This window comes from Centroberyx affinis, unplaced genomic scaffold (genome assembly GCF_046629955.1).
Source record: "Centroberyx affinis isolate AG114_WGS23_722 - 3 ecotype Tasmania unplaced genomic scaffold, CSIRO-AGI_Caff_v1 ptg000112l_1, whole genome shotgun sequence".
NCBI lineage: Eukaryota > Metazoa > Chordata > Actinopteri > Beryciformes > Berycidae > Centroberyx > Centroberyx affinis.
The window spans coordinates 513890-538559 of record NW_027278814.1 but is presented as its reverse complement, the minus strand read 5'-3'; the positions used below and the strand labels follow the sequence as shown (position 1 = coordinate 538559).

At 43.3% G+C, this 24670-nt stretch overlaps 1 protein-coding gene across 1 annotated transcript; it reads left to right on the top strand.

Moving 5' to 3' along the window:
* Positions 1–16115: 16115 nt before the first annotated feature.
* On the top strand, positions 16116–23966 carry LOC139650559 (spindlin-W-like). The gene is made up of 5 exons (XM_071527257.1): positions 16116–16211; positions 16928–16969; positions 17818–18077; positions 18838–19071; positions 22586–23966. Exons 2-5 carry the CDS (start codon positions 16950–16952, stop codon positions 22789–22791), a joined length of 720 nt encoding a protein of 239 aa, XP_071383358.1. The 5' UTR covers positions 16116–16211; positions 16928–16949; the 3' UTR covers positions 22792–23966.
* Positions 23967–24670: the final 704 nt, after the last annotated feature.

The following is a 24670-nucleotide window of genomic DNA, read 5'->3' as shown; positions in this document are numbered from 1 at the left end:
GGGAACACAGTGCCACACCCTGGTCTCTCTCAATAAGCTGGTCTGTCAGTCAGTGGCAATGTTGTTTAAGCGTTCGTAACAAGACGATTCATTGTTGTGCAATAAAAAGATGAGCGCATTGGCATACTTACCTGAGTGTTGACTTTTTATTAATTGGTGTGTCTTTATTGGTTCATTGGATGTTTTAATAATGGTGCATACACGTGCACACATACACAAACCTAGTACATCAGCCAGCACCCCCCCCCCCCCCCCCCCCCCGCCACACACACACACCTCACCTCAGTCCTGATGAGATCTCTCTCTCTCTCTCTCTCTCTCTCCCTCACTCTCGCTCTCTCACTCTCGCTCTCGCTCTCTCACTCTCTCTCTCTCTCTCTCACTCTCTCTCTCTCTGCAGACACGGGCTCTGCTGCATCCCTGATGAGATGTCTGAGCTGAGTCTGAGAGCTTGCAGAGTGTGTGTGTCTGTGTGTGTACGTGCATGCGTGCGTGTATGCGTGTGTGTGTGTACAGCAGCAAGTGCATTTATTTCTGTACCTCAGAGCGTGTGTGCGTGCACATGCAAGCCCTAGTTTTGTATTTGTCTGATAGGGAGAGGGAGTAAATGAACCAGTGACAGGAACGCGTGTGTGTGTGTGTGTGTGTGTGTGTGTGTGTGTGTGTGTGTATGTTCGTGTGTGTCTGTGTGTGTGTATGTATGGGTGGGTGGGTGTGTGCGTCAGAGATGAGGGCAGTCCAAGGACACACTCCTCTGGCAGCCTAGGAGCAGCACCCACCCATCTCTCTCTCTCTCTCTCTCTCTCTATTTCCTTCCCTCCCACACCCCTCCACCCCCCCACCACCCCCCCTCCCCCTCCACCCCCCAGTGATTATGCATGGAGACCGAGACAGAAAGATTAAAATTACATGCCAGGTGAGGTTTGTACATAGAGCTTATACCATTCTGTCTCCTCAATACGACATGCTGCTGTCCGCAGTGCATGTACATAGTTTTACCTTGACGTGACATAGTGTCCTCTCTTCCCTCCGCTCTATTGACACTCTCTCTCTCTCTCTCTCTCTCTCTCTCTCTCTCTCTGTCTCTCTCTCTCCATGTCATTGTAATTCAATGAGGAAGCTGTGCACTGATAGTGGCTGAAGGCAGATACTACACCCAGTAGTGGAGCTATACACCGGTATAGCGTTACCTTGTATATGCCAGCGTATTGTGTCCTCTACCTTGTTTCCTCTGCAGTGCCGGACCTCTGCTGTGTCCCTGGCTGTCCTACTTTCATTAATCATATCAGCCTCTCCGCTCTACCCCCCCGGCTGTTTACCTCCAGAGGGGAATTTGCTTATTTAGCCACTAACCGGCATCCTCCTCCCTTGCCATCCATCTCCTTCCAGTCCCCTTGCTGTGCGCTGGGTGGACTGGTCTTCATCAACCCTCTTTATAGCCATTTCAAGAAGCTAAAGCACCTGGCTCCCCCGGGTCTCCCCAGAATGCAAAATCTGAATTTTCACCATTGTTATTCATGACAATGTGTGCAGTTAGTTATTCTTGGAAGGTGTGTAGTTGTTCTTGGGAATGTGCGCATGAATGTGTGTGTGTGTGTGTATGTGTATGGAGAGAATACACACACACACACACACCCTCACTGACATAAATGCTTCCACCTGATATCCCGCCCTGACATCCTCCTCTCTGCTGCTGCTGCTTCAGCCATGTCTCGCTCCACCAGGGACCATTCAGGGAATACAGCTCAAATCTGAATGCCAGGATTAGCATTTGGTCCAAACTCTGAGTCCATGAATGAGTCAGTGAGCAAGACAGAGAAAGAGAGAGAGAGAGAGAGAGAGAGAGAGAGAGAGAGAGAGATACAGTAAAGCATCTTACAGCCGCAGGCAGCCTCAGTAACATCACATTTGCTGGACAGTGGGCTAGGGAGGAAGCGCGAAGTGCGTCAAACTGAGATGATCAAGAGAAAAACATACAGAGGGAGACAGGAGGGAAGGGTCACATGGTCTCCCACGAGTTATGTCACGTTATAAAACAAACCTAATTTCCTTTAATTTGTTGGTCCTCTTATCTTTGGTCCCTTTGGAGGTCTGCTTTACTGTCTTCCTGTCCAAGTGGATCCTAAGTGGTCCCTGGAGATCATTTTTTATTTTGAAATTCCCTCTGGTTGATCAATGCGCTCATCATCCAAGGACACTCGCAGCCTACAAATCACATGATCCTGTCCAAACTGTAATTTAATCCACCGGTTAACGGCATACGAATACAGTATAACACAGTAAATGGTGCAGAGATTTTACGCTCACCATGAAAATTGTCCAATAAACCAATAATTTATGAATAGGATATATGCTAATATACGGCCTGTTCTACAGCTTCCAGTTATGATGGATTACAAAACATAGATTATCCTGTACACATATAGGTCCCACTATATTTTTTTAGTACAACTATAAATAGACCACCATAAATTTCTTGAAGGGAGGCCAGAACTCATGTAAAAAGGTTAGAAATTGTACTGCAATGTCATGTAATCTGATATGATTTACACTATCTGTCTCTTTTATGCTCCCAAAATATACAATACGACATATATCATTTTCCACGTAATTCAAGAATTTAACTATACTACATATATAATCTTTCCACACGGAGCTCCAAAATACGTAATGAACACTAGTCTCCTGGGAGGAGGTGCAAAAGGAGGAAGGTACAGTAACAAGGGCACAGCCTGGATGCAGTATGCGGCTCATACAGCATTTTATATAAATTATGAACATTTTTAAATGTGCTTTGCTGTGAAAATCCCTAAATAATATTGGCAAAGTGAAATAATTCAGCAATGTTATTTCTACACGTTACGTACTGCAGAAGCCAAGACATATGAAACTTTCCCTTGCCCAAGCCCACAGGAATAAAAAAAGCTTCTTTCATTAAATTCTCCTTCTCTTAAAGGAAAAAGGGATGAGAGAGAAAGCAGAGCAGAGGAGAGGAGCTGGCTGAAAGGGAAGCTGCTGGGTTCTCTGTGCTTTGTGAGCAGCTGGCCTGAGCAGCACTCTATGCATCTGCTCTGCTAAACACTTCCCATTACAGACGACCCAGAAATGTCCATGAACCCCTGGCCAAAAGAGAGGGAGAGGGAGAGGGAGAGGGAGAGGGAGGGAGGCAGAGGAGGGGAGGGGAGGAGGGTAAAGTAAAGAGAGGGATCCAGAGGGCGAAGCAGGGATTGCTAGAAAGGTAGAGAGCAGGAAATATGATGCATGGAGAAATAGAAAAAAAATCAGTGCAGATCTCATTACCTTTTTTTTTCCCAGGCACTTTGTTTCGTGAGTAAAATATTTAATCTCCCCTGGTCTTCGGGCCCTTTCAGCTGTGATTGTTTTGCGACAGGAAACGAAGGCCCCCGCTTAATAATTTCACTCCATCTTCCCTGCTTCCACCGATAATATTTGCTCTGGGCCGCCAACTGAAGTGATGAGAGCCAGGACAATGCTTTGGCTTCTGAATCATCTCATCTGTTCTGCTCTGTCAAGGTCTGTACTCAGTGACACTGTGGCTATTCATCAGAGCAGACACGCTCACACACTCACACACACACTCACACTCTCACACACAAACAGCGAAAGACAAAAATAATCACTATGCAAGTGCACCCTTCATTGCAAAGCTTTTATTAACTTATCAACCTTTCAAAGTGCAACACTGCACACCATCCACTCTAAAGTTGCCCCTTATCTTTTTGCATGTGTGGGTGTTGGATCGTGTCGTTAGAAACATCTTACCAATGAAAGTAGATTAAGAGGATATCTTATAATATCTGCTGGCCGTGTTAGGTCAGATTAGAAGTCAAAATACGGGTACATTCTTTTGTAAAGACACTCTTAACCTTCAAAGAACGGTGACTCCACTCTTGTCTCGACACAGCTTGCATTCACCATGTAGGGAAGTAAATAGCAGCACTAAAATGTCTGTTACCTGCGGGGAAAAAAACAAAGCAAAACAAATATACTTGGTGCTAATTGCAAGGTCATTTCCCTCTATTTCAGAGCTGCTAGAGATTCTTTGTGTGTGTATAAAACCACTGGCTCATAGTTACAGTGGTTGATTCAGAAGGAGTGGGGGCATAGGGAAAAAAGAGCAAAACAATAAACAAGATAAACTATTTGTTGTTGTGACCCTTTAACAGAGCTATTTAATTCTGGCTGTGCAGGGCCTTTGGCTCGTGTAAAGCATTAGCCCAGGGGCCGGTCTATTCTGCTCTGTCATTGTGTTTGGCTATGTGACCATAATCACTAATACACTGCTGCGAGTCCTTGCATTTCCTAGTGGAATCTAACACTCCGTAATGAAACGTATTCTCCAGTAGTAATTTTAAGTGGCCTTAGAGAAGATTGATGACTGTGTGCTGAGGCATCACAAGCAGGCCTTTGTTTCTGGGCGTGAGGGGGAAAGCAGCAGTGGTCTAATTGTCAGGAGGATAGAGAATCCCTGCAGCATCCATCACCTTCACATAGAGCACCCCTGGGTCCTAACAGCACCCTAGTCTCTTTCTCTCACCTGGGGACAAACAGAACTCTGTCCCCCCTGAAGGGTGAAACCTGTTTGACTTGCTAGTCTAAGATAAAAAAAAAAGCGGAACAATAGAAATGCTGGGGGGCTCTGTGCTCAACATAAAGTGTCTGATAAGCCCAGGAGCCATATTGTCTCGCTGTCTGCCCAACCTTGTCTCACCATGACATGACGTTTTGTTTTTTTTAACCTTTATTTATTTCAAGGAAGTGTTGTTCTTTTTGTGCTCTTGCTCATTTTTACTGTAACCTCATAAAGCAACACACAGTCTGCCCAGCTTTATTCCAATGTATTAACCTGTGTATTGACCTATGGAAAAGTACACAATATTAATGTGTGGGTGATTTTCATCAAGTATCTACACAGTGTAACAACACCATTTTAACGAAGCTATTTGAATGGTATGTTACACCACAGTAAGTAGCCTACATTATGTATTAGGGAAATTTTCATTAGGTACCTCCACCGTAATACTGTGTTCTTACAATATGTTCCAATGGGTTAATACAGAAGTTAAATACACTGGAATAAGGCCATTGTAAAGTGTTACCCCACAATCTGTTACAGTAGGTGGGAATTAAGTGCCTTGCTAAAGGACACGTTGACTGTTAGTTGAGTAGAGAGAAAGTGTTTCTTGTTGACTTCCAGATTTTCTCACTTGATCCAGCCATTCTCTCTGTCCATTTGGTTTGTAAATATGATAACAATGATGTTAGTGTTTATCTTAATGACTGTGACATGTATCAGCAGAAAGGTGCGTGGAATCACCTACATCTGAAAAACATCACAGCTAATAATCAATCACAATCATAGCCAATAAACCACAAAGTCAGGCAGCAAACTATTAAGTCTGGAAGCATGAGGGAGTTGTGAATGGAGAGAGACAGTGATTAGGGACAATCAGTTCACATCTGCTTCAAATATAGAAAACTAGGCCAAGCTGCCTTCATACCAAGCAAATATTTCTAATAATATCTGCCATAATGTGCATGAGATAGAGGTGTGAACCCCCAAAATGGCAGCAAGTCTGCTTTCATCAACAGGTTTCCCTGTTTTTACATCTGTAATCCATGTTATCTGTGCACAGTGGAATGTGTCTGTGATTTTCTACAGTATATCTGGCTTTTATATGGTAAGTGGAAACTAATATAAATATAAGTGGTGAGTAATGTGAATGAGTGGGCATGAGGTCTGGGCACAGTGAGCTTGAAAGAAAAGTCAACTAGTCAGTGTCATGGTGACCCTTTGTTCAGTATGACAGACAGAGTGACGCGGCTAATGTGAGGATCCCGCTGACTTCGGACAAAGATGGCGAGAGACATCGCTTCCAAACTGAGGATGTAGTCTACTGGTATTGTCATTAAAAGTCGTGAGTCTTGATGTGAGCTGTGAGGGGTTCTTGTATCAAGTCAGTCCAACTTTGTGGTCCTCATAGGGACATTTCTTTTGCAGAGTGTTTCATTGGCATAGCGCAAACAAAAACGACTACATCATCATCACACAGATCACTGGGGGAGCACTCTAAAAAAAAAACCTGCAGTGTATTTAAAATAGACTTAAGAGATATGCTTATAAAGTACTGCAATCACAGCTCAAATCCTGTGAATACTGGGTGTCTGGGGTCAGACAGGAGTTTGTCTGCTTTTCTGAGAGATCTGGATCTATAGCTGAGTCTGCTGGCAGCACTCAGACCAAAATGTGCTGAGAACAGATATATAATAACAAGCAGATGGGGAGAAAATTATCAATATTCACTGTTGAGTTTACATTTTACGCTTGTGACACAGGTGCTGCTCTACTTCTACGCTACAAACAGCACTACAGATGTTCTCCGATGTCCCCGTAATTCCTGTTGACTCTCTTCCTCATGGCTAATCTAATACAGCTGATATGAAAGCAGCGATCCTGCTCATTTCCTTTCCCCCTTCCTCCCTCTGTCTTCCATCAGGCCAGCGCTGCTCTGACCAGCCCATGACACAGAGACGCAGCGCACGACCCGACGTACGTACATCCATGTGCTCTTCTCCCCACCCCACCATGTTATCTAGGATGGCAGAATACCCAGGGCCTCTCCCTTCTCCTCCTCTCCTCAGATATCCCAGTATGGTCTATTTCTGTCCTCTGTGTCTCTCCGCTTTCAGCAAAGTGCTTCTGACGTCTCTCTCTGCACTAAACAGATGAGGGCTGTCAGTGATGGATATTCAGCTGAAGATCCCACCGCAAACCAACAGAATTTAAATAATGCCTTGTTCCTCTCTCTTTCACTTAATTATGCGTCCACCTCTATTAAAGGAGTGATAATGGAGCCCATAAGACAATGGGGTGTATGATGAATTTTCAAATTTACCGTCCCCTTTCTGGAATTGCGAGTCATTACAAAGATGAGATGTTATTTTTATGTGTAAAAGCAATTAGGTAATGAGACGTAAATGGTGATTATTGACAGAGAGAGAGAGGGGAACAGGGGATGAAAAGAGGAGGGGGGGTTGGGCGGAAGTGGCAAGATGGAAGGCGAGAAGGGCAAGGGGATAAAGAGTGAAGGGAGCAGGAATGAGAAGAGGAGAGAAGAGGGGATTATTTACAAAATTCATCTCTGAAATTGCTGAGTCACTGGAAGGGTAAAGCAGCAAACCAGCTCCCTTTCTCCTTCTCTCTCCCTCACCCCACACCAAGACACACAGTTCCCCCACCACATACACACACACACACACACACACAGAACCCAAGGGAGGCATGGGTGAAGGAAGAAGGACGGGGCACATTGTTACTCCCCAGCTAGCCTGTGGCATTGTTATTCGCAGTGCTTTCGTCACACTGACTCATTAAAACAAACCAGATCGCAGCGAACAGGAAAAAACACATCCGTTTGTTTAAAAACCAAAGCAATAGACTGGAGGCCTTGCAGTGTGATGTGTGTACGCGCGTGTGTGTGTGTATATGACATCATATCCTACTATGTTTTTGATGAGCAGCATCATCACAAATCTGCTTCACATTGTCAAGGGCTCCGATGTTTACCAGGAAGAAGTCTGTTGAAGCTTTAATGACATTTTTAATAGTCACTGCCTCTGGTCACAGATGGCAATTTGCGAGTCTGACCACACTGCCATTGTGTGTCTTCTGCATTTTATTTTTGCAGCCTGTGCAGGATACTATGAAACTTGCCTCGATCAAAATAGCTTCCCATATGTGATATCGTGGCTATAAAACCTCTGACTCCGTATAGAAATTAGAGTCATATGCTCCACTTACTGGAAAGCCCCGGCCCTCTTGAGCAGAAACTAGGATGCACAAATCAGTGATTGGCAAAGCTTGATAATCCTATCCATTACACTGCTCAGTGGGCAGAAAGCATTTATTTGATTGGTCAGGATGGATTATATTTATAGTAGTACCAGCCAACAGTGACCATGTAACAACAGCAGTGTAATGCGTGGAAAAGATACATGGCAGGCTGAAGTTCAGATGACTGGCAACAAACTATTCTGTGACTTATAGTCTCATAAAACTCAATGATGACGGGAACAAAGCTCGGTTCTCATTTGGTTCGATTAAAACACCCCATAAAGTCAAGTAAGAGTTATGATATGCTGTTTGTGGATTTTGCAATAAATGAAATCAATCACTTTTGTTCACTTTGAGTACCCTATTAATAACAGTGATAATCAGACCTAAAATACCTGAAATTCTTTGCATTGCATTACATTAGAAATATTTACATGGTGATTTTCTGAATCATTCTGATCACGCTCAATCAATCATTCAGAATTTTGAAGAGACATCTGTTCTTTTACCAATACTTTTTAAGAACTGAGAGTGTTTTCTTGTGTTGTTATTATTATCTACACATCAGTGGGCAACCCCCCCCCCCCCCCCTACACACACACACACACACACACACACACGAAGAAGAAAGACCAAGGGTATCAGTTGTTCTCCTATGGAATCAGCAGCATCATGGGGATCAATTACGCACAAAGCAACAGAGCAGCACCCCCTGCTGTCTGCTGAACGGTGACAGTAGGAACACACACATTGGGAAACACTATGACAACACTATACAATATACTGTGTGTGTGTGTCTGTGTGTGTGTGTGTGTGAGGAGAGGAGAGAAGAAGAGAAGAGAAGAAGAGAAGAGGAGAGGAGAGGAGAGGAGAGGAGAGGAGAGGACAGGAGAGACTACTTTAAAATACTGAGCCGGAGCCAGATCGTGATACAGTATGACTCAGGGCTATGAAGTCAGAGTGGGTTTACGCAGAGATTAAAGGATTGAAGAAAGAGGGAGAGAAAGCGTGGGCAGAGAGCGAGAGAGTCCACTAAGAGAGTCGGGCCGAACAGGGAGCATGGGGGGCATTTAGGGAATAAAACAATAATTATCAAAATAAACTGTAATCAGTGTCAGAGGCAATCGCACCTCTAGATGGTGACGCTGCTTTTGAATATTATATATTCAGCCGAACAGGGAGTTTCTTAATGGGGTTTCAGAATTCTCCCCACTTTGTCAATGGGGGAATAGCGTGGTACTGGTTAGAGAGCCTGTCCCGTAACCAGAGGGTCTCACATTCCTCCTCCACAACAGCTATCCCGTCCATCAACAGCAGTGTGTCCTGTCGAGGTGTCCTTGAGCAAGACACTGACTCCCTCCTTGCTGCTCATTGTAAGTCACTCAGGATTAGAGTGACAGCTAAATGCCTGAAATGTAGACAGACCCTCAAAGCAATTTGTTGGATGAAAGCTATATTGTTATGTTATGGTTTAAAAAGGATTTATTTTAAAACACTGGACTAAAAAGTACAAAACAAGACGTTTCGGTGTTCATCCAAACACCATCATCAGTTGTAATGAGTGCAGCAGGAAGTAACTACACACAAAAGTCACATGATAAGCACATGGCATGAGGTGTTGAAGTCACATGACTTGTTGAGATGTAATCACTCAGTGTGTGTTTGCCAGCGAAGACGGTTTTCCCAGCAGCTTACAGTGATGCCCCTTCCCCCACTTGTGAGGTGGAGCAAGTTGGTTTGTCCATACAGCGCAGAGGAACCGTTTTAAACACAGCATTATAGGCTGGGGACAGGTGATGTCTCAGACCCCCTCCTCTGTTTAGTGAGGGTCGTTCCACTTTGACATAGATGGCCTCCTTGACACCTCTCTCAAACCACCCATCTTCTCTGTCCAAGATGTGTACATCATGGTCGTGAAAACTGTGGGTGTAGACTGCTGAGTCTTGTCCAGAGGAGTTTGCTCGCCTGTGTTGGGACATGCGTCTACTGAGCGGCTGTTTGGTTTCCCCAATAAAGAGATCTTTGCACTCCTCACTGCATTTGACCGCATATACCAGGTTGCTTTTGATGCTTTTGATGTTTGGGAATCTGGTCTGGTTAGGATGGACCAAACGCTGTGTCAGTGTGTTCTTAGGTTTGAAATAGACAGGGATGTTGTGCTTGGAGAAAATCCTTCGAAACTTCTCAGAAAGCCCAGCCACATATGGAATAACAACATGATTTCTTCCGACATTGCGATCCATTTCCATTTTTCCTGGTTGTCTAGAATCCTTTTTGTGTTTTGTGTGTGTTTTAATAAAGGCCCACTCCGGATAGCCACAATGTTTCAATGCTTGTTTTATATGATTCTGTTCCTTGTCTCTAGCCTCAGGGTTTGTGGGTACAGTCTCCGCCCGGTGTTGCAGAGTGCGGATCACTCCCAGTTTATGCTCAAGTGGATGGTGAGAGTCAAACATGTCTGGTCGGTGTGGGTTGGCTTCCGGTAGACCTCAACCTGAAGCTTCCTCCCTTACCTCATATTTATCCCACAGTCTAAGAATGGGGGTTGGTTTTCCCTCATCATTTGTGAACTTGATGTGACATCACACTTGATGTCACTTGATGTGACATCACACCATTGTCTCATCTGCCTCCAGGGAGTCCATGGATTTTGTCAACAAAGTCCTTGGAATTCTGTATGTGATGTCTAGTGTTGCCAACAATCGGGGCTAAAATGGTGGCCAGGTATTTTGCAATATTGTATGTAACAGAGTTAATGCTACTGACAATTGGCCTGAGTGGGTATTGTCTTTGTGTATTTTTGGTAGTCCATATATACAGGGTGTGGTTTCTCCAGGGTAAAGGCGGTAGTATAGACTGCGATCTATAACTGACAGCTAATCACTTGTTTCTTGTATTTGTTGGTGGGATCTCTCTTTAGGGTTTCATATGTGTTGTTATCACTGAGCAGTGCGATTACCTTAGAATGGTAGTCCTTGGTATTCAACACCACTCTGCATCTCCCCTTATCAGCTGGCAGGATGGTGATATTTTTGTCCTTACTGAGTGAGGTTAAGGCCTTTTTCTCCTGTTTGCTGAGACTGGGTGGTGGGGGCTTGGCGTTTGATAGAGAGGTGGAAACATGAGCACGAAGCTGTTCAGCTTCATATTCAGGAATATTGTTGTTGCGAATGGCAGATTCTGTTGCAGTAATCAGGTCTACCACTGGGATGTGATCAGGTGCTACAGCAAAGTTTAGGCCTTTGGCTAGAACATCCATCTCTGGCTTAATGAGTTCTCTATCAGACAGGTTCTTCACCCATTTGTTGGTGGTTCTTGAGGATATCTCACTATGATCTTGTTCTTCCTCATCTGATGAGCTCTGACCAAAGGAACCCCAAGCATGTGAAGACAAGGAAGCAAACTTCTTCATTTGTCTTTCCTTGCCATGTGCCATGTGCTTATCATGTGACTTTTGTGTGTATTTACTTGCCAGAGTTACTTCCTGCTGCACTCATTACAACTGATGATGGTGTTTGGATGAACACCGAAACGTCTTGTTTTGTACTTTTTAGTCCAGTGTTTTAAAATAAATCCTTTTTAAACCTTCTATCACCTGGATGTTTTGAAAATGAACTTACACAGACATTTTATATTAACACCTAAGAATTCCTGGTGAAAATACAGTATGTCCAGCTGACAATTTTTGGAATAATGCCTCTCTGCTTCTCAAAGTTCTTTTTTTTTGTCTTTCCAAACTCTGTTTTGACGGATTAGGGTAAAAACATCTAATGTCACACACACAGGAGTATACAAGGACACACACACACACACACACACACACACACACACACACACACACGTGCGCGCCCATGCACATGCACCCCTTTCTGGTTCTGGCGGTAATGTTAATTAGAGTTGTGCATAGACAAAGGCAGATGTACTCCACCTCATTCTTAGGGTCAATTAGCTGTGACAGCAAGAGCTACACAATCCTAAGACCCAATTAATGGGAGGATTTACTTATTATCACACCGACTGGGTATAATTACAGTGAAACATTTAGTGTTACGGTTAAGTGCTGGATGCCAGACGCTAGGTCTACCTTCAAGACCTCAGAAAAGGGCATTTTCAATCATGTAGTTGGTGTTACTTAAGTGGCACTGTATTTATTCGTCCTGGCATCAATCATTGTTATTCAAGCCAGCTTACTGGTACTTTCTAATAGTAGTGGATGGCTGTTTTACTTGAGTTAAAATGTATCTGGAATACAAAGATATTTTATTAAATGATCAGATGTAAAATGGTATAATGCCATAAAACAGAAAGATGGCATCCATTGAAGGCTGGAGCCGCAGGGCTACACCAGCCTGACCACCTAGTCGTGCTGCACAGTCTTTCAGATATCGACTCCCTGCAGGCAATACAAAACTGCTGACAGGGAGGATTTTAGCACGAGTTGACAATCAGACCATATGGTCAGATTAATCACCAGCATGTGTAATCAAAAGGTTGTACAGGATGGAAACACCGAGCACCACACTCTTCAAGGTCAAGTACAAAGCCAAATAAATGCCGCAGGCTTACAAGTTTACACGTGTATTAGCTGTGGACTGGATGGAAAAAAAGACCTCAGGGATACTCAAACTGACAACCTGAACATACAACACTTCCTGATCATGGCTGAACACACAGGTGAGATCAGGATCCTACACATTAAATCCAGAGATGATACATGCTCTTAGTAGAAATGGTAAATCAGGACTTTTTGGGTTTGAATATATTACAGTGAATATGTTGCCAGACTACTAAAAGCCAAAGGCACATGTGTGGCTCACTGTGCATCTCATTCCTCACTGTGAAAACATCAGGAACACATTGAAGAATATCTGTCTGCACTTCTACATGCAGACAGGTGCAGCCAAGGTTAATGACTGCTACTTAATGTTTGAAGATTGCATCAAACATAATTAGTGGTATAATTTGTGAAAACACTCAAACACTGATGGGGAAATAGCTTTTATCTCAAAATAAAACAACACACTGGCACATACACTTGCCATTGCATGTGTTCATGGTCATGTGTTCATGATCTTGAAACTCTTCACAAACCACATAAGACGTGATTACTCTCAAAACGAAGATACCATCATGTTCGGCCCTAATTTGGGTCACAGGGTTTTTCTGAACATGGACAAATTTGCTATTTCATCCTTAGCGAGGAAGGGTGAGGTGTGATCCAGACAGAAAGAGAATCCTGCTAATTAAAGTCACTGAAAACAGCCATCAGCAGCACACCTTTCTTTTAGCTCCAACACCCTCCTCCACACACACACACACACACACACACACACTCATTTGCACGTTCACAGATCTAGAAATAGTGTGAGGAAGTCAAGTTCGATCAGCTCCAGCCATGTATGACGCAGCCATGATATGCCATCCTTCCAAATCTATCATAGTTCAGGTTGCATGGGGCTGTTGCTAATAATATAACTAATCAATGGACACACACGCGCACACACACACACACACACACACACACACACACACTAACCTTGGCTTGACTTTTATGAGTCTGCTATGCAATCTCCCTGCAATACATTACAAGAAACATCAACGACATTTCTCACTGGGGAGCGGATCATACATGTGCGTGCGTGCGTGCATGCGTGTGTGTGTGTGTGTGTGTGTGTGCGTGCGTGCGCATGTGTGCCCTCCATCCAGTGGTGCAAATGGAAGTGACAGATACCTGGAAAAGGGAGATGGAAGGAGAGGAGGCAAACTCTATTTTTGGAGACAGGATGGTGTCCCAGGAGAGCTGGCTGCTGTGGGCTCCCCTCCTCAGATGGCACTGCTGGAGAAACCTGCAGCAGAAGAAGACAGTCAGCCAGTCAGTGAGACAGACAGGCAGACATATTGATTCATGCTTCTTTCTGCCTTGCAATTAAGAAATGACTATGTGTTCAGTATGAAGCAGCATAAACTTTTCTATATTGTGGCAAAGCTGTGACCTCCAGTATTAGGAATGTGCTGAGTCGCAGGCTCATTGCATACTTCATTCTGCCCCGAAAACTCAGTGACCTCCAATGACCGTCTATTCGGTGCTTTATACTCAGCTCCTGCTGTAGCAGCTTGGGACCGAGCGCAACAAAAAAAAAGAAGCAGGCCTTCTCCTCCTATAGCGCTGCCATACAGGCCTTTTCTGTTCTGTTGCTGTGACAACAACAAGGACAAGAAGAGGCAACCTTGGATACAGGACAGCTTTGTGTCGATACAAGACTGCCATTCTCACACAGGCTGTCGGTTTGACAGTGCAACAACTCTGACTCACACTCACAGCCGTCCCGTCTGCAGCGAACAGAACCGAAATATCTGTGGTCATACTATTTTAATCCAGGATAGTTTCATCATTAGAGTTGAGGGCAGAGCTCCAGCTGATTCCACACAGGCAGCCATGGCTGTTTTTTGGGCAATATAATCTAATTGTCTATAGATAGCACTTAAAGATAATAATTATTGAAATGCCACAATGAAATATGGACAATAAGTAGCTGATAGAAGGACGTAGTTGATGTTAAACTCACCAAAACTCTGTTCACACATCTTTTAAGGTGGATATAAAGTTGTATAAAACTGTTGTTATTGAAGTTTTTTACAACTGCACTTACTATGATATATAGGGGTTTTTAAGGACTGAAGGGTTACATTCATTGATTTTTGTTTATAGTGGTGGTTGTTTGCCTTATGATAATCACCGCCTGGACGTCACGGTTTACCCACCTTTCCACTCACCACACATCACAGGTGAGTCATACAGGTTGTTTGGCACAAGACACGACCAAACCAGGGAGAGAGAGCTCTCACCCTGATGAAGGCTGTCAGACTGGCACCCAAGGGTACTGCATCATTCACTCTCCACACTGCTCAGTCCATCTCCTGAAGTCTCTCAAACGAACTAACCGGCCGTATTTCACAGAGATTTTGTGTTTAGTATGACATCTTGTGGTGAAAATCAGCATTTCAGATTCAGTGAAAAGCCTAGGTTTGCCCTCCACAAGACAGGAAAGGGTTAAAATATTATTGATGCTTTTTGTTACATTTTTGGTAGATTGTATGACATTATTATGCACTAATGAAATGCTCCAAATACCCTCTGATCAATTATCTTGTTTATCTTTTGTGTGAATATAGGTGTCAGCCTTGCAAAATCTCACACAGCTCTTGGGTTACAGAATATATTTGAGCCTGTGGCTACAAAAGCATGTGGCTGCAAATCAAAACTGTGAAAACTAAACCTTCTGAACACTCAGTAAAGAGCAGATGTCTGTCTGTCTAAAAGTTCATCACTGGAAAATGACTTGGGATTAGGGAATGACTGCTCTGTGCCTCAAGTTTATTAGAGTATACAATGCAATGTCAAAGAAATGTATTTATAAATTTATTTTTTCTCAGTTATTATACTGAAACCAGCAACCTTCCACTCATTACCTCTAACCATTCAGCTTTTCTGACCATTAAGCTCCTGCCACCTCCATCAAAAGTAAAAGCTTGAGTTAACACTTTACAATAAGGGTACATGAATTAAGGGCTAGTTAATGCTTAATAAGTAAATGCTTAATTAATGTACCCTTATTGTTAAGTGTTACCAAGCTTTATATTAACAGAGAAACCAAATACATCCATTGGAGGTTGTGGTTTGCATTACAAATGAAGAACCAAATGCTTGTGTCTATATATAGAAGTTCAAAAGGTAGGCTAGCAACACCCACTTCTGGGTTGGAACCCAGTGGGAGGGCAATATGTTCTTTGAACTTAAAATCTGTAAAAAAAAAAACAAAAAAAAAAAAAGTGTCATTGTCTTTGTATTATTTATGAGTTGTTGGGGGGTTTTTTTGTGTTTTTTTTTTACATTAAAAGTAAAATTAAAGTCCTTATTTCCTCCAGCTCATTCATTTTGTTTAGCTATTTGGTTATTTGATAATAGTTTTGGGGGGAAATGTCTGGAAATGTGCTCTGGGCAATAGAAGGAAAAATGTGGAATTAGGCCACGGCGGATGATGGGAAATGTAGTTTCATGGCTTTTAGGCTTCGTGATAACCTAAGCAAATGAGAGTGGACAAAATGTCATTATTTTGAATATCTAAATATTCAAATATACAGAAAACACGGGATTTTATAAACGTGATGGCAAAAGGCTTTAGAGCTGGTCGGGACTACACGAAGTCTCCAGGAAGTAGAGAAAATTGACAACAAATCCCAGCGTGCTTTGCGAGTTGTAGTTGTAGTTCACCTATCAAGCTCGCTTCCTTGTATGTATCCTACATTAGGGGGAATCTACTCTGCAAAGAGAAACAGATGTGAAATTATTGATCAGGTAGGGCAAACAGGTTATTCAGTCGCCTCCCTCCTCTTTAACTTGTCGAGCACATTAAACTGTAAACGAAGCTCTAACGGTCGGCCCTTATTCTGACGTTAATCTACTAACAGTTACAACCAGGGTGCAAAATCGGCGCCTACATGGCGATGCATTTCCTTTTGTTTAGCTATGTGTAAAAATGCAGCAGCCTAATTCTCACTACATGTTTACAGATTAGCAGTCAGTGAAAGGATTCACTGGCTTAATGTTAATACTGTTAGACACGTACATAGCCTACACTCGACACCACGGTCGGTCGGCATTTCTTGAGCTCTCTCTGGCAACGTTACACGTTGTTTAGCCATAAATATAGCCTTCTTGTCATGTATGGGGAATGGGCTGTTTAGGTGCTACATTCTGTAATATGTCACCTGTCTGTTTTAGTGCACGAGCTCCGAGCTTTAACTGCCGAATCGAAGTCAATATTCTCGCAATTTTGTTGTTTACATCCGGTAGCTGTGTTGGCTAATTTGCATCGCTTTGGTTGATTGAGCTGACGGGCAGCAGGCCAGCAGGGTGCATGACTGACTGCCGCATATCATTACAGTCAAATGTTTCTTACCGCATGAATTACTGCTTTTCTTGGCTTCCAATCAGTGAACTGTAATTGTGAAAAACTGTGAGGGTCAGCTGCCATAATCACCACTAACTGACTTGTCTTTTGTGTCTCACAGGATTGTGTGAATTTATGGAAACATGTCAAAGAAACGGGGCAGGTAGGCTCAAACAAGAGGTCTGCTTTGATTAATTTGACCATGCATATTCCAGTCTAAAGTTGGCATCAGTATACCTCAGTATAGGCTGCTTCAATACACTCAAGCACCTGGTTAGAGAGGCACTGCACAGGAACACATTTGGTTTGCTGAACACAAATTACTCTGAGACAAATCATGTTGAAACTCTGACAACTTTGATTAAACCTCACTGACACAGCAGATTGTAATAATAATTAACTTAATTAGTCTGACCCAAGTGGATTAACAAAACTGTTGTTCGACTTAATTTGCACTTTGAATTGCCCCAGTGTATGAAATTTGCTATACAAATAAAGCTGCCTTGCCTTGCCTTGCCTTAATTTAGCACCAGTAATGGTATTTTTACTATGATACTGTTAGTTTAGTTAAAATAAAGCAAGATGGTTTTCTACCCATCTTTTTGCTCAGTAGCCAGGGCAATAGCTGCACAAAACTCTTATCCTGCAGTGATCACTTTGGAAATGGCCTGCTTACAGGCATTAAACTAAGTCGTTGTTGATGGGAAGGGGGGCAAATATGGCAGAGATTTATATTTCTTGCCCTTTATAATGGCCTCTGCAGGTATCTCACCTGATTGCATTGTGCCCCTCTGGATACGAATACTTAACCTTATACCCTTCTGTGCATTCTGTAACACTTTAATGGAAGAGAGTCCCCATTCGGCACTCCAGATCTGTGAAATAATCCCAAACTAAAATTTATCTCACCAAAATGATACACTTAGGTTGCTCCCACAGTACATTTCTACCTAATGTTTTCTTTCTTATTCTCCTCACCTGTCCTGCATCCTGTTCTTGACACGCTGCCAGGAAGCGCAGCAGCGGGGAGCTGAGTGAGAGCTCGACGTCGACCCTAACCCCGGACCCTGACAACCTGCTGGGCCTGCGGATCCAGCACACCTGGAGGGAGAAGGGCAACCTGACCAAGTGGAAAGGCACGGTGCTGGAGCGCCTCACCGTCAACAGCTCCCTCTACATGGTCAAATATGACGGCTTTGATTGCGTCTACGGCATCGAGCTGTTCAAAGACGAGCGGGTGTCCAACCTGCAGGTGCTGGCAGAGAAAGTCGGTGAGCGTGATAACATCCAACTCTTCATCTACATGGTGGCTATCATGGTGGCTGTCACTGCTCATGCTAACTACCCAGTTCTTCTGTTTATTACCTCTGCCAAGGAGGTTATGTATTCGGTGCCGTTTGTTTGTTTGTCTGTTTGTCAGCAGGATTACGGAAAAACTACTGGCCCAATTTTCATGAAACTTTGTGGAAGGGTGTAGCATGGGCCAAGGAACAACCCATAAAATTTTGGAGCGGATCCGTATATTGGTTGCGCTTGCACATTTGCATATCATAGAAGACTGGACTATAATTATTGGCCTTGGCGGAGGTCTGCGCTCTCTGAGTGCCCTTCTAGTTCCACACTGCTTTTGCTGCTGCTGTGAAACGCACCACTTCCTGTGTGATACCTGACTGACACTGGGTTGTTAAAACTTTAAAGATGTAAAAGCTTTAAAGAATTGTAACAAAATAGATTTTTTTAATATGAAAATGTCATGGAGTTTCACTTTAAATAACACTGACAGTGTGGAAGCTAGGGCCCAATCAATACAGAGTTTTATGGAGCTGATTAGTGAGGAAAATGACTTGGATCTGATTTATCAGTACATTTTATTCTGGTCATTTAAATTTTCTTTAACTCAAGGGATAAACGTGATGTTAATCACAAGTGATTGTACCAGTCTATCAAGATTTTAGCAAATTTTATTGGTACAAAACAGGACATTACTGACAAATTGTGAAAAGCTAAAACTCATGTCATGTGTTCCCACAGTGAACAACAAGATCAAGGTTCCTCCTGGAGCCGAGGAACTGGTGGGCAGAGCAGTGGAGCATCTTTTTGAGAAGGAGGACGGGGAGAAAAACGAGTGGCGGGGCATGGTGCTGTCCCGAGCGCCCATCATGACCCACTGGTATTACATCACCTATGAGAAGGACCCGGTGCTGTACATGTACCAGCTGTGGGACGACTACAAGGACGGAGATCTGCGTGTCCTGCCAGAGTCAGGTACGGGAATAGGAGTTTTATCTGGCGCACACATGCAAAAAAAAAAGATTAAAAAAACACACTAAATTTTCACACATTTTGCACAAAAATGGTCATTCTTACTTCACATGCTCTTGCACTGCACAAAACCTCCATCTTAGTCATTTAGTCTCATATTCAACCATCCAATCTTATTTTTCTTAAAACGAGAAAAATTCTGCCAATGGGATGAGTTCACTCCTCTTGTTTCCAGTGCAGTTTCACTTGTTTCAAGAATTTTCTAGAAATGAGTGTCAATATCTTGAAAAAAGGCAGAGAAAGGCAGAAAATAAAACTTGATTCTACAAAATTAAACTTAAAACAAGTTGATTTGCATTAGAAATAAGTGAAATTGGCAGATTTTTTCAGTTGTTTTAAGAAAATTACGATATTTTAGACCAGCAAAGTGCTTGACCAATACATGATCACTGCATCGGCCTGGAGGAATGAGGCTCAAGCAGCTACTGCAGGGGTTGGAATTATGCTGAACCAGGCGGCTCAGAGGACACTGATTGGCATGACACTTGTATCAGACCGTATCATCACAGCTTCCTTCAAAAGCAATCCAATCCTGACAGTTATCGTGTCCTACACTCCCACCAACGTGAGCGAGGACAGCAAGAAAAAGGCCTTCTACGACAAGCTCAGAGAGACAGTGGAGACGGTTCCCGAACACAACTTCCTCATGATCCTCAGCGACTTCAACGCTCGCCTGAGGCCAAGCGACGCTTGCTTTGCTTATGGTGATGAAACCAATGACAATGGGACCCGCCTACTGGAGCTGATGGAAGACTACTCCTTGCTCGCCTCCAACACGCTGTTTGAGAAGAGGAGAGGCAAGATCTGGACATGGCTCTCACCCCACAACACCAAGCATCAGATTGAATTCATTTTAACTCGCAAGAAGTGGAGGAACAGCATTGTCAACTCTCAAGCCTACGGTACTTTCGCTACGATTGGTTCAGACCATCGTGTTGTTGCAACAAGAGTCAGACTTAGTCTGAGAGCCAAGAGGAAGGAGACCATCAAGAGGGTGAAGTGCAACTGGAAACAGCTTGAGGACAACCAGGAACTACAAGAGCGGTATGCAGTGGCGATCCGTAACAGGTTCCAGCTGCTTGGCAGAGAGGAGGGGGAGACAGCAACTGACCGGTACCAACGCTTCGTCAGGGCAAACGAGGAGGCAGCTGAGGTCTGTCTCGAGAAGATCCCCAAGGCGTGGAAGAGAGTGAGGTCCTCTGATCCTCATGTGGTCAAGGCACGAGAAGAGATGGTCACGGCTTACAACACATTTGTAGCCGACTGCAGTTCCATCAGCAGACAGGCGTACGCTGAGAAGAAGACAGCACTTTGCCGTTGAGGAAGAACATCTCACTCAGAAGGTCAGAGAAGTGGAGGAGGTTCATGCAAATCAACAGCACGCAAAGAGTTGGCAGCTGATAAATTAGATTTCTGGCAGAACATCGGCACAGGCGACTCAAATCAAGGGAGAAAGTGATGAACAGCGTGTTGAAGCATGGTACAATCATTTCAAGAATCTCCTTGGCAACCCCCCAACTGTCCTTGACGAAGATGAAGAAATTGGCCAAGTTTTCTCAGACCTCCCTATTGATGATTGCCCATTTACACAGTATGTGAAGGCAAAGGCATCCCTGAAGAGTAGCAAGAGCTGCGGTGAGGATGGAGTGGTTCCAGAGGTGCTGAAGTATGTTCCAGTTGAGAACATCGTACTGGACTTCATCAACCAAGCCTATGATGCTGGAGAACTACCGGACCAATGGAACCTTCTCAATATCATCCCGATCCCAAAGTCTGGTGACCTAACAAGCACAGACAACTAAAGAGGGATCAGCCTCAGCTCAGTTCCTGCCAAAACCTTTAACAGTTTGATTCTCAACCGCCTTCGGCCTGTGCTAGACCCCCTGCTGAGACCTCAGCAGAGCGGCTTTCGAGAGAAGCGGACAACCGTCGAGCAGGTCTTGGCTCTGAGAAGGATCATCGAGGCAGTGCGGAACAGAAACCTCCCAGCAATCATGAACTTTATCGATTTCAAGAAGGCCTTTGATACAATCCACCGAGGCAAACGCATCCGCATTCTGAGGGCATACAACATTCCTGAGAAGCTAGTGCAAGCTATCAGCAGGTCGTACAAGCACACCCGAGCCAGACACCTTCAACATCCTCGCTGGCGTGCTTCAGGGTGACACTCTCGCTCCCTACCTCTTCATTATTGTACTCGACCACGCGTTGAGGAAGGCCATCACTGGATGTGAAGAGGAGCTCGGGGTCACCCTAGCACCCAGGAGTCATCGTGTACCAACTGTCACAGTTACGGACCTTTACTATGCTGACGGCATCGTGCTCATCTCAAACACCGCTGAGCAAGCTCGCGAGCTCCTGCTGGCAGTCGAAACAGAATGCCTAAGAGTGGGACTTCAGCTGAACTCTATAACTATTATAAAGAAAACCAAGGTCTTGGCCTTCAACACCGACGACACAGTCGTGTGCACCAGCAGTGGAGAGACCCTCAAAGTGGAGGAGGACTTCAGGTACCTCGGTGCCTGGATCTCATCCTCCCTGAAGGACCTCAAGACCAGAAGGGCAATCGCTTGAAAGGTGCTGCATGACATGAGGAAAATGTGGAAGTCTGAGCTCAGCAGGAAGATCAAGCACAATCTCTTCGTCTCCACTGTTGAATCTGTCCTGCTGTATGGGGCAGAAACATGGACACTCACCGCTGCCCAGGAGAAATCGCTGGACGGGTGTTACACCAGGATGCTCCGTATGGCCCAGGACGTCTCGTGGATGGAACACATGAACAATGTTGACCTCTACGCTGGTCTACCGCTGGTGACCACAAAGATACGTCAAAGGAGACTGAGGCTCGCCGGCCATAGCGTGCGCCATCCTGACCTCATCGCTTCAAAACCTGTCCTCTGGGAACCCATGCATGGTAAAGCCACACGTGGTGCTAGGAGGATAACATACGTGGACGTGCTGAAGAAGGACACTGGCTACGCCACCGCTGATGAACTGCGCTCTGGCATGCTGGACTGGGATGTGTGGAGAGGTGTCATCTCAAGAGCCCGAGTTGCCCCAGGGGACTCGACATGATGATTAGGACTCAATAATAGACTAAATTACTTGTTAAAATGGAGATTTTTTGCAGTGTGGTCTGTGTTCGGCTATGTCTTACCATGAAGGGACAAGGGATTGGACGAGACTAAGACAGATATATTGAGTGGGCAAGCATGTTTAGTAGGAGTTATGGTTCAGCTTCTTTAAACAGTAGACAATTTAAGACAATTTAATTTTGTGCAAATGTTTAAATTTGAGGTGCTTGAAACTGATTCAAACTGTTTCTCAGCATTGGCCGAAATTGCAAGCATTGTTAGAAACCATTTGTTTAAATGGCGATCGTTACACTCCTGTTATACCGTTCTTCCGTCGTGTCTCTCTGACTCCTCCCCCTCGTGTTTATCTCTCCATCATCCAGAGAACAAACACCTGCTGCCGGCGGACAGGAAGCCGGGCGAGGAGACAGAGAGCCTTGTGGGTAAGCAGGTGGAGTACGTCACAGATAACGGTCTGAAGAGAACAGGCTTGGTCATCTATCAGGTTCCAGCCAAGCCCACGGTTTACTACATCAAATACGACGATGACTTCCACATCCACGTCTACGACCTGGTGAAGACTACTTAGTACCGGCCATCTAGTTTCATCTTCAGTTGACTGCTCGTCTTCATCCCAACCGATCGTTACCTGTTCTAGTGTTACAGATTTCTGTTTTCCTCCGAGGGGAGATGACGTGCCGAACAGTGAAAGCCCCCAGGCCCTTCTGGGTCCTGTCTCTTTGGTTTTTATTGGCATGTAGGGGCTTATTTGTTTTCATTCTCACTTTACCAGACCTAAGTTTTTGATTCTAGATTTTAAGTTGACTATTAAGTATGAATATCAGGTCCTCTGGGATGTAAATAAAGGAGATCTAGGACCTGCTGTATAGCCTAGCAGATTAAATGGAGCTAGACTTTTGTCTCGGTTAAATCATACTTGTATAGTGCAATTTTCGAGCCCAAAATTCATAATTTTGTAAGTAACACACCAAACAAAGAGTATCAACATTTCTTACCTATACCTCTCTGTTTTACTGTTTTTTTTTTTTTTAACTTTTATATGCCTATGCTATTTATTTCATCTGGAAAATCTGTTTATGCTGCTGGTTAATGCAAAAGTTTTGGCAAAACTTGTCTGACTTGTTGTGCTTCATGATATGTCTTGTATAGGTGTCACTTTGTTTCAACATGACTTGATATTCATTTGATCAGTGCTAATTTCACCATCAAAGTGAACTATGATTTAAATTGAAATGTATAGGCATCTATGAGACTTGACTGTACTGTCTTCAATAATCTCTCACAGAGTGGAAAATGAACACAGATTATTCTAAAAGTCGTATTTCTATTCTGATTCTTCCTGCAAACTGCAACAATTTTCTACATTATAATACTAAGATGAAATCAAAATGCTGATGTTGATGTCAAGCTGTTTCGACAATGTTTGTGCTCTCACACCATGTCATTCTAATTGGCTGCTGGCGTTGTTTAGTATTTTGGACTGAAGTCTTTATTCTTTGCCAAAACTGAATGGTATGACTCGGTATATTCAGGCCTCAAACTATCATTCATTGTGACCCTAAATGTGTTTTTTTCTGTAAATATAATGTGAAACATTTTTAAGAACCTGAAACAAAGATGCTTGAAAATGATTTTCTCTTCCAGTTTTTGTTAAATGCTGTTCAAGTGTAGCAATGAATGTTTTGTTCATTCATGTGAATATGTTCTATCATGGTGGTAAAATAGCACAATTCAAATACTAAAAACACATCAAACAGATCAGGTACATTAACAACTTGCCTCTTAAAATTTAAATGTAATGTACTAAATAATTATTATAGAAACTATGAAGAAAAGATGTTCAGTATATAACTTACAAACAGTCAGTAAAACTGAGTCTAAATGCTTCATGATTCAGTAAAAGAAAAGGACATTTCTTAATAGGATTGAACAGAATCGTTCAAATATTCTCTGTTGAAAAGAGATTTTAATCTTATACTGAAATACTCAAGTGACTCATATTTTCCCCTCAGACCCACATTCTCTCAATGATCTACTGTCTTAATAGTGATCTTATGGTGCTTCCTAATCTTAATGACTGGTTGCCAGAGATTATATAGTTGTACTGTTAGACCATAAACTATAATTCATAATTTGAAGATCCTTATGGGCTCTATTTTGCTGATATAATCATAGAATTGACCTACTGCGGTTACATTTAATGGGACAGATTGGTCATTATGTGCTATTTCACAGGGCAATTCATTATGAACTGTGATAGGATTATAATTTATTATCAGCAATCATTTTCATGAATGATTATTCAATCATAAAAATGTACAGACACGTTGACAATTGATCTGTTGTGTTGGAATTACTTTTCTCAAGCATTTTACTTTTTCCAAGTTGTTTCCAAACTGTTTTTATCAGAACGTTTCAGAATATTCACTGAATATTATAAACCCTGT